Source organism: Arachis hypogaea, chromosome 7 (assembly GCF_003086295.3).
Source record: "Arachis hypogaea cultivar Tifrunner chromosome 7, arahy.Tifrunner.gnm2.J5K5, whole genome shotgun sequence".
In the NCBI taxonomy this organism is placed as follows: Eukaryota; Viridiplantae; Streptophyta; class Magnoliopsida; order Fabales; family Fabaceae; genus Arachis; species Arachis hypogaea.
The window spans coordinates 56635109-56653299 of NC_092042.1; the positions used below are offsets into that span (position 1 = coordinate 56635109).

The window sequence follows — 18191 nt, forward strand, 5'->3', positions numbered from 1 at the left end:
TGATAGGCTGAATTTATAAATTACGAAACTTTTTTATTATTGTCATGAAATAAAGTAAAAGAGTAGTTTAATATATATTAAACCAAATATATTTATTTTTAAGTAGTGTCTAATTCGTATATAGTGTCGTTATATATCTTTTTAATTCTTTATAATATATTATTCTAAAAAGTTATTCGTTTATGATTTGTTTACATATATAATAATATAACTATATTATATGTATGTGAAAAATTAATTACGAAATTAATTATCTGTATAAAATATATATTATAAATAAATTAAAATATATATTATAAAATATATATTATAATATATAAAATATATATTATAAATAAATTAAACTGTACATATACACATATATATACACAAATAAATAGTAATTGATTTAGTAGTTGATTTTTTTTATGTATATACAGTATTTATTTGCATAATTTCCAGATTTGTTCACAATTCTTTCGTCTTTCAAAATCATTGATCGATGAGTCACACACACTAGCTTTTATTATTTATAAGTTTCTTTATATATGAAACGATTATATCTTTTTGGCTCTATAGTGATTAAAAGACACATAAACCTTGATATAATTATGTTCATATACAATTATCAAGGATCACGAGATCAGTGGCTGAATACAAGAGAAAACTCTGATTGAGAATCCAAAACTAAAACCTCACAATCAGAATATGTTTTCAAATGAAATTCTTTAAAATGTGAAAAATTTTTGGAGATCACACACCCATTTTATATTTTTCCCACCTTTTTCATGCGTCAATCTATAATTTTTTTTTTTATTCATACAACTCACACACACATTCATACTCATACAGATGAAATATATTAAGATACATGATGATAGACTAGTGAGCCACTAATGCCTCAGCTGCTGTTTATAGCTTAATGTAACCATTGTTGATCATCCATTCCAAACTCCAATGGTTGTTGACGTTCTTTAAGGTCCAATAAGACCATCCAAACGTTGCTCTTCCATAAACATCTAATTGGGCTTTTGCAAATCTTTGGTAATCCTCTTTCGTGGCTCCATTAACTTTCCATTCAGAAACCCATTCACCTAGAATTCCAATTAATATTAGACCAATTCATAATAAAACAAACTTGACCAAAAAAAAAAAATAACAAAACAAAAAGACTGAGGTAATTAAATAAGTTCTTAGATTAAATAATATGCCAAATTAAATACTGATTTGGCAAGATAAAATAAATTTGCAGCCTGTCACATAAATGTTTAGGGGAGAGAAATAACCAAAGTAATAAAATAAAAAATTGTGTGTTTGTAAGACCCATAAACTTATTCAACATCAAATTATTTAAGAAAAAAAAAATCCCCAACACGGTGATGTTTCTTTCTATATTTTTATGGCCAACATAATTTGTGTGCTTTGAACTATTTTTATGCCTTATAATAGTTTCTAACTATCGTGTATCTTAACATAAACAAAGTAAAATGATCAATGGTTTAGCATATGCGTGCTCCTATATCCTAATACATTATGTATGAATCGAGATATATATCTGATTGAACTTTTAATTCTAATAAATGAAATTATCTTGGCCAAAAACAAAAACAAAAGCCACGTAATCAATAGTAGTGAATATTCAAAACATTGTGCATTCGATTTTTTTCCCCTTATATTATCAATAGAAATTATAAAAGAGGTCTTCCAATCACTAAAAGAGTTAATCCGCGCGTGCATATGCATCTCAAATTAATGCACGATCTGAGCTAGCATCGCCCTCAAAAAGTGTAATATAGGCAATTTAAACTAATATTTATATTGAATTAAATCTAAAATACCATCAAAATAACATCATATTTTAGATGACATAAATACTTTTGATATATTTAATATGCATTTTAATATTAGTTGTAATTATTTATTCTTAATTTTTATCGTAACTTTCATTATTTTTAACAATTATGAATAAAACCAAGAGATTGTGTTTGTGTTTATTGAAATAGGATGTTTTGTATTTGTTGGATTTATTTTATTTAAATTAGTTATTTTTCACTTGAAATTTACTTCACATTATTGTATTGATTTTTTTTTAAATAAACAAAAAAAATAACTAAATGATTGTTAGATGTTAGCTACTCACAAACTTTATTTGACTATCAATATTTTTTTTATATTTTTTGCCATATTTATAAAGATCGTGGATAATTTTTAAAAATATTAAAAAGATATAATTAAAAAAAAGAAAAAGTATATGTAGACAATAAGAATACTAAACAATGTGAAAAATTGATATGTCAAATGTTCAATTCAATAGGCATGTAGAGGATTATGTTTATTATTTTTAATTGGATAGTTATTTCTTTTGATTCGATTTACTCATGTATATAGTTAACAATAGGTAGATGTTCAATTCAATAGATGTATAGATGGTTATCCTAATGTTAAAATTTAGGAAATAATTTGGAGGTGGAGTATTTTTTATTTTATTGCGTTAATTCTAGAACCCATTATTCACATTGTTTACAAAAAAGTTATTGTCTAACTAACAAAACCTTAAAAAGAATGTCAATATGAATTTGAAAATGGCTTATCATCTTTTTGTTTTTTGAAAATGGCTTATCATCTTACTAAGAGCAATAGCATAGAAAAGTAGAAAACTGTTTTGCTTGAAAAATGGTCTAGTAAATAAAAAAAAATGGTGAGGGAAAGGAATCATTCAATATTCAATAATGTTATATCTACCTAGACATAAACACGTGTGATTCACAAAAAATGTTAGTCCCACATGATTATGTGAAAGAGGTGTTGATTGTATAGCAGTAATTGTGAACGGCGGAAGAAGTGTGATTAGAAGACTGACCGACAAAAGTAAGAGGGCCATTTGAGGTTGTAACAAAAGTCAAGTCCGAAGAGCGGTTTGTTTGGATGAAATCAATGTTCTGTTGGACGGTTAAGTTGTCAAATTTGGATTCATAGAGGCTGTAGTAGTGGACATCAATCACTGTTTTCATGAGGCCAGTGGCAACAGGGAAGAATTCCCTTGGGTCCGAGGACGCTAACCTATTTGACAAAACAACATAAGCTGTTTTTGAGTGTTTGCGCACTGCTTCATACCCAGCTTTGTAATACTTGTTCAAAGCCTCTAAGGTGGCACCTGGTGATAGAGGCTCGTTTATCAGCTCAACCGCATACAGGCTTGGGCTTTTTGCGTACCTGTAATAATTAACCATATTTCATGCTTTCCTTAATTAATTTAAAAGCGAATAAGTATGTATGTAAGAAATAGAAATACACAACCTTGCAGCTAAGAACTCTATAACATTAACGGTTTGTTGGATGTTCTCATCTGTTTTCCCCCATTCTTGAGAAGTGTCTCTGGAGGAGCTATGCTCATACCCATTTTGGGAACCAGGTGCAGCGTGAAGATCAATGATAATTTTCAACCCATATTTCCTACACTTAGCTCGTTAGTCTTAGTAATAGTTTAAGTATATAGTTATGACTTATGACTATAGTAGCTATATAATTTTAGCAACATTTAATATAATATGTTTTTTATTTATTTTAATTTTGTTCTTAACATTTTTTATTTATTTTAAAATTATCGATAAACATTTTTAATTTTATCAACAATATTTTAGATAGAATTAATATGTAGGAATAATTTTGATACAAAATGAAATGGTCAAAGATAAAATTAAATATAATTTAAAAATATTTTTAAAGAAAATCATAAATATTAAAGACAAACAAAAAAAAATCTTGTTAACTAAGTCTAGCCAAATTAATCTAATATAACAAAAATCAGTTATAATTAGCATTATTTTTAAGTTTTATTGTTTAATTTAGTTAGACTTAGTTTAAAAAAAAAGATTTTATGTGTAGCATTATTCATTAAACAAATAAAAAAGATATCAAATTAAATCCAACGATGTAAAGAATAAAATAATTAGTAAAAATAATTTTGCACAAACACTTCTTAATCATTTTCTAAAATTAAAATGCATAACTATAACTACCAGAGCAAAGAGGGATGAGTAGAGGAGAGTAGTGGATTTTTTTTTTTAAATAGATAAACTAAATATAATATTTAAATATATCCGCATAAACTAAAAAAATTATGTTTCTTTTTTATCAATTTTACTTATCTTGTTTGCAAGTAGGAGACACTTACGAATGTATTTTGACCCTCAATATAATAAACACGAGATGCATGAGAAATATCAAATAAGATATGATGTGATATGTTTGTAGATGTTATATATATACATATTTTGTGGTTACTAAAGACAAGATATATTGATAACTATCTCAATCGTTTTCACTGCAAGCAAGAAAAAGAATGTAGGAAAAAACTTAATTTTTTGTTTTGGGTCTATATAGATAAATACTATATTTATTTAAAAGAAATGTAAAGAGTAGAATTTAAGTAGATATGGAACTTACTGAGCCCAGAAGAAGGCATTGTCTAGAGCATGCAAGGAACCAGCAACATAAGGGGAGGGTGGAGTTGGATCACTTGCTATCCACCATCCAACAGGAATTCTAAGTGCATTTATTCCCTTACTCGCTATCATCTTCAAATCATTTTCAACAATGAAACTGTTCCAGTGGTCCTAACAAGCAAATAAATTAACAAAATTAAACACTCCCACCGTCATTCATCATTATTAATTCCAATAAATAACTTGCTACATATCACACAAGACCATAAATGATTTCCGGGAAAATTTTGCAAATACAAATCGAGACAGCTAATCTAATAATTCATGCAATAATGCTTCGTTTCTGACTTTCTGCACATCCTCACAGGCTCACACAACTAGCAAGTTTGCCAAGGAACAATAAAAATGAAAAAAAAAAATAATAATAAAGAACAATTTTTCCAGTAAATAATTAATCAACAACTTTTTTTTTTTATTAAAACAGATAATTGTATACACACATTTTTCTTTGCCCTTTCTGTTACAAACAAGACTCGGTCCATGACTTAAATGGAGGGGAAAATTAAACTACATATCAATTTTTAAATTTGAAATATCATTCATATTATTTAAACCTTTTACTGCTAGCAGACCAATTCTAATAACTTCAAAACCGCATGCTAATATTAATAAGGAACTGGAAAAAGGATAAAAAAGAAAAAAAAGTATTATCTTAAGTTTAATATATAATAATATATATAGTCTGACATTTTGAAACACATAATATTTTTTTATGAGTCTGTGTTATAATGATAAATATATATAAAAAAATAAAAAGAACAAGTAGATTTTAAAAAAAATTGAGATGGATTTATAAATTTTTAAAGAAAATAAAGTATTAAATAATTTTTTAAAATAATTTTGTGGTAAATTTATAAATCCTTAAAGAAATATTAAGTATGTCTTTAAAAATTGAAATACTAGACTTATAAGTCCCTAAATAATTACAATATTAAACATAATTTATCTTTTTATTAAGAATATATGAATTCACTAATATAATTTTTTAAAGAGTTACTTATCAGTAATTTTTTCCCTCGAAAACCTACAAATAAATAGTAAAATTCTTTTCAATAACTAGCTCTATATACATTATATGTTTTTTAAACAATCTTGTTAGAATATAATTAGGATTAATTAGGATCAATTAGTATTATTTAGTATATTTGAATATTTATTATAGGAGATTATGTCTTTATTATTAGGATTCTCTTAATATTTATAAATACTCTTCTATATTGTATCATTCCAGACAACTTCAATAGACAACTTGAGTAGACAATTTGAATACAGTCAATAATACATAAATCCTTTCTCTAGTCCAGTCTATTATTTCTAACATAATATCAGAGCCATGGTATCCTCCTTGAGGAGGATAGGTTGTTTTCCTTGCGGTGAAATCACCGTAGTTTTTGCATTTTTTCTATATCATTCTTCTTTTCTTTTTTTTTTTTCACCTCACCGACTAGCCTATTCTCTCCGTCTTGTATATTCTCGAGTCAAATGATCAAACACCAATGTCATCCGTTATTTTCCTATTCTCATGAAGAAATCATATAGTTTTTGCTCTCTTAGTTCCGTGTGCGTTTTCTCGTGGCAGTTCCGTCTGCATTCTCTCGTGGCAGTTTCGTGAGCGTTCTCTCGTGGCAGTTCCGTCTGTGTTTTCTCATGGCAGTTCCGTCAGGGTTTCATCTCCTTGTGGCAGTTTCATCTGCGTTTCTTTCCGGCAGTTCCGTATGCGCTTCCTTCAGACAAGCGGCAGTTCCGTCTGCGCTTCCTAGTTCCTTCAGACAGCGGCAGTTCCCTCTGTGCTTTCTTCTGACAGTTCCGTCTGCACCCGCGGCAGTTCCATCTGCGCTTACTTCCGACAGTTCCATCTGCATCCATTCTATTAGTTTATGCATTTTTTTTCTTGTTTAATTAAGTTTTAAACTCAAGTTGTAACTTGAGTTTGAGGGGGAATGTTAGAATATAATTAGGATCAATTAGGATCAATTAGTATTATTTAGTATATCTGAATATTTATTATAGGAGATTATGTCTTTATTATTAGGATTCTCTTAATATTTATAAATACTCTTCTATATTGTATCATTCAAGACAACTTAAATAGACAACTTGAATAAACAATTTAAATACAGTCAATAATACACAAATTTTTTTTCTAGTCCAGTCTATTATTTCTAACAAATCTTATGGATCTATTCTAGAATTTTTAAAGACTTAATTATATATTTTATTTCTAAAAAAATGTAGCTTTTTCAAATGAAGAGATCCGTGTTTAATCTTTTTATTTTCCTTATTTCTTTATTTTCTCCTCACCTAAAAACGACAAAGTGTCGGTTTGCTCTCAATTAGGTGATCCTCTCTTCCATGGTCCAATTTGGTGGTCGAATTAAAATAAAATCAATTTCATTATCTTCAAAATATCAAAAATAAGAATTTAGATATTTAAAAGTAAAAATATTAGTAAAATAATAAGTTAATTATTATTCATTTTATAATTTATATAAAATATATGTTTTTATATAGTGGGTGTGAGTATGGTATTATTTTTCTTGTCATTCTATAAGTTTATTGGCAGATTAAGGCTTAATTTGATAAAATTTTTATTTTTTAAAAGTAATTTATAAAAATTAATTTTTAAAAGATGATCTTTTAAAAGTTGTAGTATTTATGTGTGATAAATCAAATTAAAAATAGCTTTAAATAAACACAAGTAATAATAATTGTGTTTAGTAAAATAGTTTTTAAAATTTAAAAATACTATAATAAACATAAATATAAACATTAAATTTAAAAATTAGTTAATATATGAAATTATATTAGACTTTTAAATTTTAAAAAGTACAAGCCAACTTTAAGAAAATTCTATCTTAGATGTCTTTAAAAGTATTTTAATCTTTTAAAAATTACAAATACAAAATGAAGAACTTTGAGCATTTAAAAAATATAAACACCTTTTTAAAAAGCTTTACTAAACCAAACTTAAGAGTGGTTAAGACATTTCCTTCTCATATTTTTACATTCTTTTATACTAACAAAAAAAGAAAAAAAATTAGTTTAAGACATTTGAATTTTGTTAGACTAATTAAATTTATATCTAGTTTTTTCGAGATTATTTTAAATTAATAATCTAAAAAAATTATTCACCCATTATTATTACATGTAAAAAGAGAAAGTTGACATATACACATTTTGCATATGTCTTTTTGTTATACAACTATTTAGATAAAGACATTTAAAATATCTTTTTTTAAATGTATTTTAGTTGATATTATTTTTTTAACTCATATAATCAATTAAATTGTATTATTTTTATTAAAATTAGACCAAACAAATTAATTTGATAAAAAAATGGTGAATCAATTTTTGAATTGGTCTAAATTAATATTATTTTTTTTTATAAAAAGTGACAACAATATTCTTATTATAAAAAAATGACTAAAATATTCCTATTACATATATTAATTTTGAAAATCCTAAATTCTACTCGTTTACTTCTCTGTCTCTGTCGTTATAAGGTTAGAATTTAGAGTTTTCAAAAAAAAAAAAAATATATATATATATATATATATATATATATATATATATATATATATTAGTAGGAATATTTTAGTCATTTTCTATAATAAAGGTATTGTAGTTATTTTTTATAAAAATAATATTAATTTAGACTGGTTTAAGATTTGATTCACCATTTTTCCGGTCAAATTAATTTGTTTGGCCTAACTTTGACAAAAATAAGATGATTTAATTGATTATATGTGTTAAATTTTAGTTACTAAAAAACATCTTTAAAAAAAGACGTTTTAGACGTCTTTATTGGAGTAGCTCCTTTTGTTAATAAATTTTTTTTAACTTAGAGTAAAAATTATGAGATTTTTTATGAGTTATAGAAATTATGAGATTTTTAATGAGTTAAATATTAAAGTGGTTTCTAAACTTGTAATCGAATTTTAAACTAGTCCTTTAATTTAAAATTGTTTTAAATTTATTCCTGAATTTACCAATAATCATTTCTGAGATATTTTTCGATAACAAATTAATAACGTAGTTGGATAAGACTACGCTGAAGTTGTAAACATCGTCGTTTTCTTTCTAGCTTCCAAATACAACTAAAACAACATTGTTTTGAGTATTGAGACAGGTTTAATGCGTTGGAGTTACTATGTCTCTATCTCTCATGAAGTCTCTTTTTCTTCTCTTAATCCCTGCAGCTACCTCATAGCTGTCAATGCCTCCACTGCAGGAGCAACAGCAATTTCTCAACATAGAATCCCTGCCTTGAATAGACATGATAACTCTCTCACTGTCGGAGTTTCATGCCTTGTCTTTCTCCTTCTTCTCCGTCTTCGATCTCCACTCCACTTGTTGCCACCTTATCACTCCCAAAATTGACCCCTTCAATGAGAGTTCTGGATCTCACTGTTAGACATATACTCTCATTCTCATCATCCCAAGTCCTCTTTCATCGGCTGCCGATGTCATGTTACTAGCCTTTTTTCTGCTGTTAAGCTACCTTCTCTTCCTTTCAACGATCTTGGAAATGCTGAAAATTGTGTAAACATCGATTATCTGAAACGGTTTATTAAGAAAGATTCAAAATTTGATGTTCGCTCCACCTTCTTCCACTTCTGTACTGGTCGCCTACTACGGAAATGGTGCTGTCGAGGAGAGAGGAGAACTCGCTATGGTAAAATTCGAGGAAAGAAAGAGGAAGAGAGAGAGGAAGTTTAAGTTGAAGGTGAACTTAGAAAAATCCTATAATAGGATGGAGGTTATGAACAAAGAGTGGTGATCAATCTAATAAAACTATCGAAGACAAAGAATCACATTTTTTAGACCTCAAATTGAAACTAGGATTATAAATCAATAATAGAAACTAATAAATTGAATCAAAATCTTATAATTATCATGTAATATAATCGTTGGTTATACATCGTGGCTTTTCTCTATATACATCATTACTCACTTTACAGAATATTTACCAAATAATATTTTAAGAATGACTATTATTAATTTCGGAAATAAATTTAGAACAATCTTTAATTTACAGAAAAGTTTTAAATTCAATTGCAACTTCAAGAATTATTAAGATTTAACTTATTTTTTATTGTTCAATAAATTGTAAAAGAATACAGATAGTCATCATATTGCTTTGAAAGTATACAACTAATATAATTATTGGGTGAATGAATTCATAAAAATATTTATTCTATTTATAAATTGACACCACATACACATGCATTATTATAGGGTAAAAAATTTATATATGAAAATATTTTTGTTGTAATATTCCAAAATGAAAATTGTAGTAAAATTTGAAATTATGTGTATTGTTTTTTGCATTCTGGAAGCAATTTTATTGTTTTTTTTAAGCATCTCATAATTTGTGAAACGATATTTTATTTTATTATTTAATTTTATAATTTTGCAAGAAGTCTTTTTTTTTATTTTTTTTTTTAGTATGCAAAAAATTTTAAAGTGACAAATTCAATATTTTTTGTGAATACATAGCGTGTCTCCACCATCTTAAGGGTGTCAAGTGTCAACACACCTCATATACACGTATCTCGCTTCTCGTACTCATATTCATGCATGTGGATTAAGTTTTTTTAAATAAAAAAGTTTATAAAAAAAATAATAGTCTAATTTTTCTTAAATCAAAATAATAAGACCTACCCACGATGAAAAATTTCATATTTAATAATAATTAATTCTTTATTTTATCACTTTATAATTCTCCTGATTTGAAACCCATGCATTACGACCACCCAAATCTGACTTGAAAATTAAATTTTGGTTGTTTGCAATTATAATCACACATATCAAAATATATTTCCGTACAAAAAAGAATACATAAATTAATATATTTTATATCTTATAATTAATATAATTTTGAGAATTGAATTAAACGAATCTGACTCAATTAAAAAATTAATTGATAACTAATCGAGTAAAAAATTATAAAAGTTAATAAAAAACGAGTTAATTAGTTGAACTCGTATGAATTTTTAGAAATTTATTATTTTAAAATAATATAATACAAAAAATTATTTTATTTAAAAAAATATATTTTATATATAAATATATTATTTTAATATATTCCATTTCATTTTAATTAAATCTTTATTAAATTTTTTAATTTTTAACCCAATCAATTCAATGAGAGGTTGGAAACTTGGTAAGCAATATTGAAAGGGGATTTATGTAAATAAAAGTTGAGAGATTGAGTTATAGATACCTTCATGACTTGGGGAGCCTTGAGTGGGCCATAACCATTGGTGACCTGGAACTCACCTTGCATCCTTCCACCAATTGTGAGTTGGAAAACTGTTGGGTCATCGTCTCTCCATCCGCTTACCTTTGAAATGTCTGCACTCACCATCACCTCCGACTTTGCCTGCAAATTCACACCACCATTTAAAATGCCCTTCTCTTATTCCTAGGACTATTCAAACTAGCATTCCATCAACCTCATTATTAATTCTTTCGTACTTCTTTTAAACCGTGAACGAATTGAATTCGGAAAATAACAATTCACATAATTTTACATATATAGTTCCTGATTCTTTGATATTTCTTTTTAATTTTATTTTTAATTTTTTATTATTAATGTTAACAACATGTTATATATTTAATTCTTTTTAAATTCAACAAAAATCATTTTCCTTACAGCAATGTGTACAGATATGAGCTTCACTAACGCAAACATATCTTTTCTCGTCTTCACATCCTTTTTTTTCGTGTTTCTTTTTCTTCTATTTCACATTTCTCCTTCTTTTTTATCACGTTCCTTCTTCTTTTTAGTATGTTTTTTCTTTATCATCGTTCTTTTATTACTACTGTTGTTATTGCATTTTTTCTTTCATTTTTTTCTAGTAATTTTATAACATTAATTTTTTTTATTTTGTTCATTTTAAAAAAATAAAACAACAAAAATTATGAAAAAATGAAATAAGAAGAGGAAGATGAAGATGAAGCAGCAGAATATAAAGAGGAAAAAGAGAAAAAATTTTGAATTATACAAAACTTATTATCAGAATAAGAATATACTAAAATTTTGCTATAAAGACACAAAAATATTTTTTTAATATTGTATTTTTCTTTTTTTATTTTTTTCTTTTAGTTGAATGAATGTAGGTTCATTCTCTTTCTAATAATTTTGTAGCATTATATGTTTTTTATTTGATTTTTTTGTTTTTATATTTATTAAAAAAATAAAAAAATTTTAAAAAGTAAAAAAAAAGAAAACGATAAATAAAAAAATAATTATAAAAAAAAAATCAGCAAAAGATAAGAAGAAAAAAGAATAAAAACTTTTAATACAAATACTTTTTATGATAGATGATTTTAAATTAATTGTTAGATCGATAAATTAACTTTAAAAAGCAATATAAAATATGTAATATGAAGTTAAACTTATATGTGTCATGAGATTCTAGATCTAAATATAAAAGGAAATAAGTTTCTTATTCTTATAAAATACTAGGTTTTTTTTCTTTTGTCTTTATAAAATATTTATTTTTATTTTAATCCAATAAGATTTGCAAATAATTTATTTTAATCTCATCTATCAGTTTATTTTATTAAGTGTTGACTTGATACATTTAAATATTGACATGAAAAAAATGTATGATATGAACATTTAGCCTATTTTCCAACACTTAACAAAACAAAAAAGTTCAATTGTACCGAAATAGACTATTCAGTCTAACATTATAAATATCAATAAACCCCAACAGCACATGCCCAAATCATTTAACGTAATCCAACATTCTCCTATTATTTTAATGTCAACTTGTTAAGAATCTGCACTACTCCAAACACCCAAGTGGGGACAAACAAACAAACAAAACATTTTGAATTTCTTTGGTTATTTTATCATTTTTGTTTCCACTGTTTAATTTAGCTAAAACAAAGTAAATATAAAAGGTAATAACTACCATGTTACCTAATAAGTTAGTAAAGGATGAAGTGTATCTTTTTTTTGCTAACGTTTAGTTATATTTAATTTGTTTTTAATATTTTTAATTTGTGTCTAAATTATCTCTAAAAATTAATTTTATATAAAATATTAGAAATAAAATTAAAACTTTTGAGAGATAATTTTAACCTAAACTAAAATTTTGAGTACAAAACAAATAAATAAAAAATATTAAAAATAAAATTAAACATTAAAAATATTTTTAAAAAACTTATAAATATTAAAAATAAAAAATATACTTTATCTGTTAGTAAATTACCTGCAAATAGGTACCACTAGTTGTTTTGATTCGAACGCGGTTAGATTTATTACTTTCCTTAACAATATTGAAAGTTAAAGAATCAGTTGAAATATTGGTAAGAGCTACAACGTTGATCCCATCTAATCCCACAAACTGCTTGTTGAACACCCTGAATCTGAAAGTGGTCTCGTTCAGCCTCCATAACTACACAAACAAACAAAATTATAAGATAGCTTAGTTATACTTATGGAAAGAAGATTAAGTAAACTTTCAAATTGGTCTCTCATAAAATTTTAAATTAGACATTTTGATCTTTAATAAATTTTTATTTATCAAACATCTATCAAAATTACTTTTGTAAAATATATTCGTATTTCTGTTGTTTTTAATCAAATTTTTAATATAGGTATTAAACAAATAAGTTCTTTAACAAATTTCATTATAAGACAGTAAAATTCCAAAAAATATACCCATAAAACAAAGGTGAAAACTCAAGTACAGTGCAGGTGAAGTTAATAATTGAGTTTTCACCTAGAACAAATTGGTCTCCCTTCACAACCCAAAAAAAAAACTAATCTGTCTCGTGTAAGTAATTCTTAAGAATTTATAGAGAATAATATTTTATTGGAAAGTTCAGGACCAATTTGAGTGTTGATTCTTTTAGACATGGCTAACTCACCCTGAATGTTTCCCAGCCCGAAGCGGCAGTGCGGTTTGCAACTAGGATCGTTCCTCCTCCAGACTCTGCACACAGATACTTCCCTGTTGTCACAGACTTGAACTGAAGACCAGTTCCATCCTAACCAAAATTGAAGATCAACAATTATATAAACTTGTACTAATATTAATAACAACATGAATAAATATGATGATTATTACGAATGTTATATAAATAATATTTTCTAACCAAGAAATCCTTGTTTGGAATTCCATCGAAGAGAGAAGGTTTGATCCAACCTTCAGTAACGAGCCAACCACCAAGACTAACTGCTCTCACAGGGGAATCGAGATTTTGTCTTGCTTCATGAGATAGAGAAAGCATTGTCAAGGTAATAACAAAGTTAAGAAGCAATGTTCTGAGGTTGAGACAGATACTCATCTTTAGATGTGTTTCTTATTTGTCTTAAGTCTTAACCTCTTCCTCTCTCTGCTTTGAAGTGAGTCCGACCAACTATATATAGCAAACAAAAGATATGTATGTATAAAATTAGAGTAATTAAAATAAATAGTAAATAGATCAATAGAAATAATATTCAAATATTAAAATTAGTCACTAAATCAGTCGTTAATATATTTATATATAAATAGATGTGTTGTTTATTTATTTTTAATATATATTTATATTATAATATATATTTTAGATAAATACTACAGTAAAGATTTTATAATTATTTTCATGTAAAAATATTTTTTCAACTTTTGGATAATGAATTATATGGTTAAATTTTGATATTTATAAAAATGTGGTCTTTATTTAAAATATGACTAAATAAATAAGTCACATTTTTAAATAAAGTATTTTCATAAAAAGATTTTTTTATATAGTCATTTGAGTAGTTATCTATATTTTATATTAGTAGTTAACTTTAACAAATATTTTTAATGTACAAATAATAAAATTGATAAATCAAATTAAATTAATCGAGTAGTTAATTCACTTCTCTGTTTAAACAAATGCCAAAGATAAAAGTTAAAAACAAGTGATGATATATCAAATAAAAGAGATATTGAAATTAATCACACATTGTAAGAGATTGCAATATGTCTTGCAATGTGTAAAAAAATATAGGTAAAAATGTATGTATTTGACAGCAAACACTATATCTAAAATGTTTATATCTTTTAAAAGTAAATAGTTTGTAATGTACCACTACTTTTTGGGGGAAATAATTTCCATCGAACACCATTATATCCAACACCCCAAAAAGCATCTTCGTTAGAACTTTAAAATTAAACTGAAAGATAAAATGTTAATTGCTGATTATAAAATGAACAAAATTAATTGACTGGATTTGATACTTGATAGGCTGCTAAAGAAGGAAGTCTCAATTGTCCAATCTTTTAAAAATATACACAAATAGGGGTCCTCAATCTCTATGTATAAACCTGCAGCAATATTGGACTTGTGGAAAGGTGACTAGATTGGTTAGGCCGATAAAAACTTAAAGGGTACACTATTTTTTTTATTTATTAAAATTTTAAAAATATCTTAATTTTATTTTAATTTAATTTTGTTCCAAAAATTTTTGAATGGTTCAAATATAATTTTATTAACTAAATTTTTAAAAAATTTAAAACAATCCAATAATAATAATATATGACAACTAATCAATTATTTTTAATTTATTTATGTTGATGATTATTCTTGTAAAATTATTGCTGAATTGATCTAAAATTAGTTAAAAATATATTTGATACAAATAAAAAATTTTTAAAATAAAATTAAAATAAAATGAAGCTGAGAGATATTTTAAAAAATTTTAATATAGTTCAAAGACAAAAAATATAATTTACTCAAAACTTAAATTTACTGTGATAGTCCAAAAATTCAAATTTAATAGATCATTTGTCAAGATCAGAAAGGCACCTTGGTAGGAGGAATTATTTTATACTTATATTTATTTATTTTTTGTTTAAATTTTCTAATTGATTGTAATACTTTTAGCATCGAAGGCCGTTAGATGTTCTTGGGGTCTTTGGTATCGTCATACTTTATATGGGTTGGTTTGTCGAAACCTTTTCGTAACCATTATCACGTGTTCGCTTCTTGTCCTTATGGGATCTCGCCGGTGTCTTTTGTCGTCGTCGTCATGTCGGTGCTCCGATCAATGAAAAATGCTTCGATCTCGTCGTTTCCAGTGTCATCGTTCCAGTGACCTTTCGTTCTTGGTTTTTCGTCGCAATCAGCTTTTGGAGGTCACTTGACTTGTGTGTTCTGGTTGGTATCGCTCTTTGGATGTGACCCATTCCTCAAGAGTTTATACTCTTTGATAGAGTTCTTGGATTGCTTTCTCTCCTAGGCCACGAGTGCGAGAGCCTTTTCAAGATAGCAGTTGTCTTCTTTCGGTGGTTGCCTATCAGGGATTAGTTGACAGTACACGGTGCTGCTTATCCTTCCAAGGATCAGGGGGACATTGCTCCATGGTTCGGGCGTTGGGTCGTTTCGCTCTGACTTAGGATGATGGCTTGAGGATTGCTCCTCGAAATTTTTTGTCATGCCGCCAAGACTTGACAAGTCCCCACAAATAGTGCCAATGTATAAAATTACTCTTCAAAAATATTACAATCAATTTTATACTTATATTTATATTTTCTGTTGGCGTGCTGTCATTTATTGGCTGCCATGACTTGGCTCATCTCCTCGTCATTTATATATTCTCTTGCGATGTTTTGAATTTTGTGCATAGTCCAGACCGATTTTGTGGTGAGGTATTTTCGGAAGTCTTCATTCATGAGACCCTTGGTCAAGTAAAGGCTGGCCATGGAGTCCCATGAGCCCGTTGACCATTAGGCATTTGCCGTTGAATCTATTGAGGTATTTTCTCGTGGGCTCGTCTTGTTGTTGGGTGACTCTGATTAGGCTGATCGAGTGTTTGGCTTTGGTGATCTTAGTGGTGAATTGCACCATGAACTTTCTGTAGATATTGTCAAAACTGGTGATGGAACCATCTGGGAGAGCATTGAACCACTTGATGGCTAAGCCGACTAGCGTTAACGGGAAAACCCTGCATCGAACTGCATCGGCAGCTCCTTCCAGGTTTAACCTGGCCTCGAAGGCCATTAGGTGTTCTTGAGGGTCTTTGATGTCGTCATACTTCATATTGGTTGGTTTGTCGAAACCTTTTGGTAACCTGGATTCAGGATCTTTTCGATCAACAGGTTGGTTTCCATTATCACGTGTTTGCTCCTTGTCCTCTTGGGATCTCGCCGGTGTCTTCTGTCGTCGTTGTCAAGTCGGTGCTTCGGTCCATGGGAAAAGTTGCGATCTCGTCGTTTCCCGTGTCATCATTCGGGAGACCTTTCTTTCTTGGTTTCTCGCTGTGATCAACTCCTGGAGGTCACTTGAGTTGGGTGTTCCAGCTGGTATCGCTCTTTGGATGCAACCCGGCCCTCAAGAGTTTGTACTCTTTGGTAGAGTTCTTGGATTATCTGGAATGCTTTCTCTCCAAGGCTGTCGGGTGCTCGAGCCTTTTCAAGGTGGTAGTTGTCTTCTTTCGGTGGTTGCCTGTTAGAGGTTAGCTAACGTTGTACGGTGCTGGTTATCCTCCCGAGAGTTAGGGGGACGTTGCTCTGTGGTTCGGGTGTTGGGTCGTTTGGCTCTAACTCATGGTGATGGCTTGGGGATTGCTCCTCGAAATTCTCCGTCTTGTCACTAAGACTTGGCAAGTCCCCACAGATGGAGCCAATGTACAAGATGTCACTGGTAAGTGTGAGATGGATCGAGGACTCGCTGGCCAAGGGGGTGATGGGATCGAACTAAACTAGAATGCAATAAATGACTACTAGTGATCATGAAAAAGCTTAAATAGAAAACAGGAAATAAGATAGAAATACTGAAGAAAAAAAAATAAGGAAAGTAGAAGATAAAGAAACTCAACCACCTCAGTCATGGCGACTGCTGCTCCCTCCTAGGAATCCTCTCTGTGCTTCAGCTCATCTATGTCGCGCCTCTGCTTCAACTACTCCTCTACCAGCTAATGGAGGAAGGCTAAATGGTCCTGGTGCTCAATCCTCAGCTGATCCACAGAAGATGTCAGATCTCCAATGGATGTGGTCAAATGGTCTCAGTAGTCACGGGAAGGAAAATAAAATTCCTGAGGCATCTCTAGAAAGTCCTGCTGAGGAGGTAGAACTGGCTCCTGTGGTGCTGCATGCCCAAGCTCCCTAGCATGCTCCATACCCTTCCTAGTGATTGGTCTGTCAACCTCAATTGGAATATCTCCATCAATAAGAACTATGGCTGCCTCACACAGGACGAAGATGAGATGAGGAAAGGCTAGTCTAGCAGAGGAAGAGGCCTTCGCGGCTATGTGGTACAGCTCCCGAGGAATCACGCAGTGAACCTCCACCTCATTGCTGAGCATGATGCAATAGATCATCATTGCTCGGTCCACTGTAACCTTAGACCGGTTGCTTGTGGGGATGATAGAGCGCTGAATGAACTCCAACCAACCTCGAGCAACCAGCTTTAGGTCATGCCTACCTGGTGCACGAAATTGTGTATGCCAATATTAATGGACTATTAACACAGCTTCGCACAACTAACCAGCAAGTGCACTGGGTCGTCCAAGTAATACCTTACGTGAGTAAGGGTCGAATCCCACGAAGATTGTTGGCTTGAAGCAAGCTATGGTTATTTTATTATTCTTAGTCAGGATACTAATAGGGTTCTTTAGTTTCGTATTAAGTGAAAAGAGCATAAAATAAATAATTGTTACTTTAATAATGGAGAATATGTTGGAGTTTTGGAGATGCTTTGTCTGCTTTATTTCAGCTT

General features: G+C 28.7%; 1 protein-coding gene across 2 annotated transcripts; it reads right to left on the bottom strand.

Moving 5' to 3' along the window:
- Positions 1-558: 558 nt before the first annotated feature.
- Positions 559-13863, bottom strand: LOC112703154 (probable glucan 1,3-beta-glucosidase A). 2 transcript variants are annotated; one of them, XM_025754485.3, is made up of 8 exons: positions 13602-13863; positions 13374-13493; positions 12713-12898; positions 10711-10869; positions 4426-4595; positions 3277-3432; positions 2840-3192; positions 559-1073 (listed from the first exon to the last, which is right to left on the bottom strand). In XM_025754485.3, the coding sequence occupies exons 1-8, from the start codon at positions 13791-13793 to the stop codon at positions 892-894; spliced, it is 1518 nt and encodes a 505-aa protein (XP_025610270.1). In that variant the 5' UTR covers positions 13794-13863; the 3' UTR covers positions 559-891. The 2 variants fall into 2 exon arrangements, with proteins under 2 accessions (XP_025610270.1, XP_025610271.1); XM_025754486.3 differs by having other exon boundaries at positions 12824-12898; positions 13602-13856.
- Positions 13864-18191: the final 4328 nt, after the last annotated feature.

Bases quoted from the DNA above. Each gene is read 5' to 3' on its own strand.
- LOC112703154 (XM_025754485.3), bottom strand. From the start codon at position 13,793: ATGAGTATCTGTCTCAACCTCAGAACATTGCTTCTTAACTTTGTTATT. The intron at 10,870-12,712 runs GTAATTTACTAA...GTGAATTTGCAG, and splicing joins CTAGTGGTACCTATTTGCAG to GCAAAGTCGGAGGTGATGGT. The intron at 3,433-4,425 runs GTAAGTTCCATA...AGCTAAGTGTAG, and splicing joins AATGCCTTCTTCTGGGCTCA to GAAATATGGGTTGAAAATTA.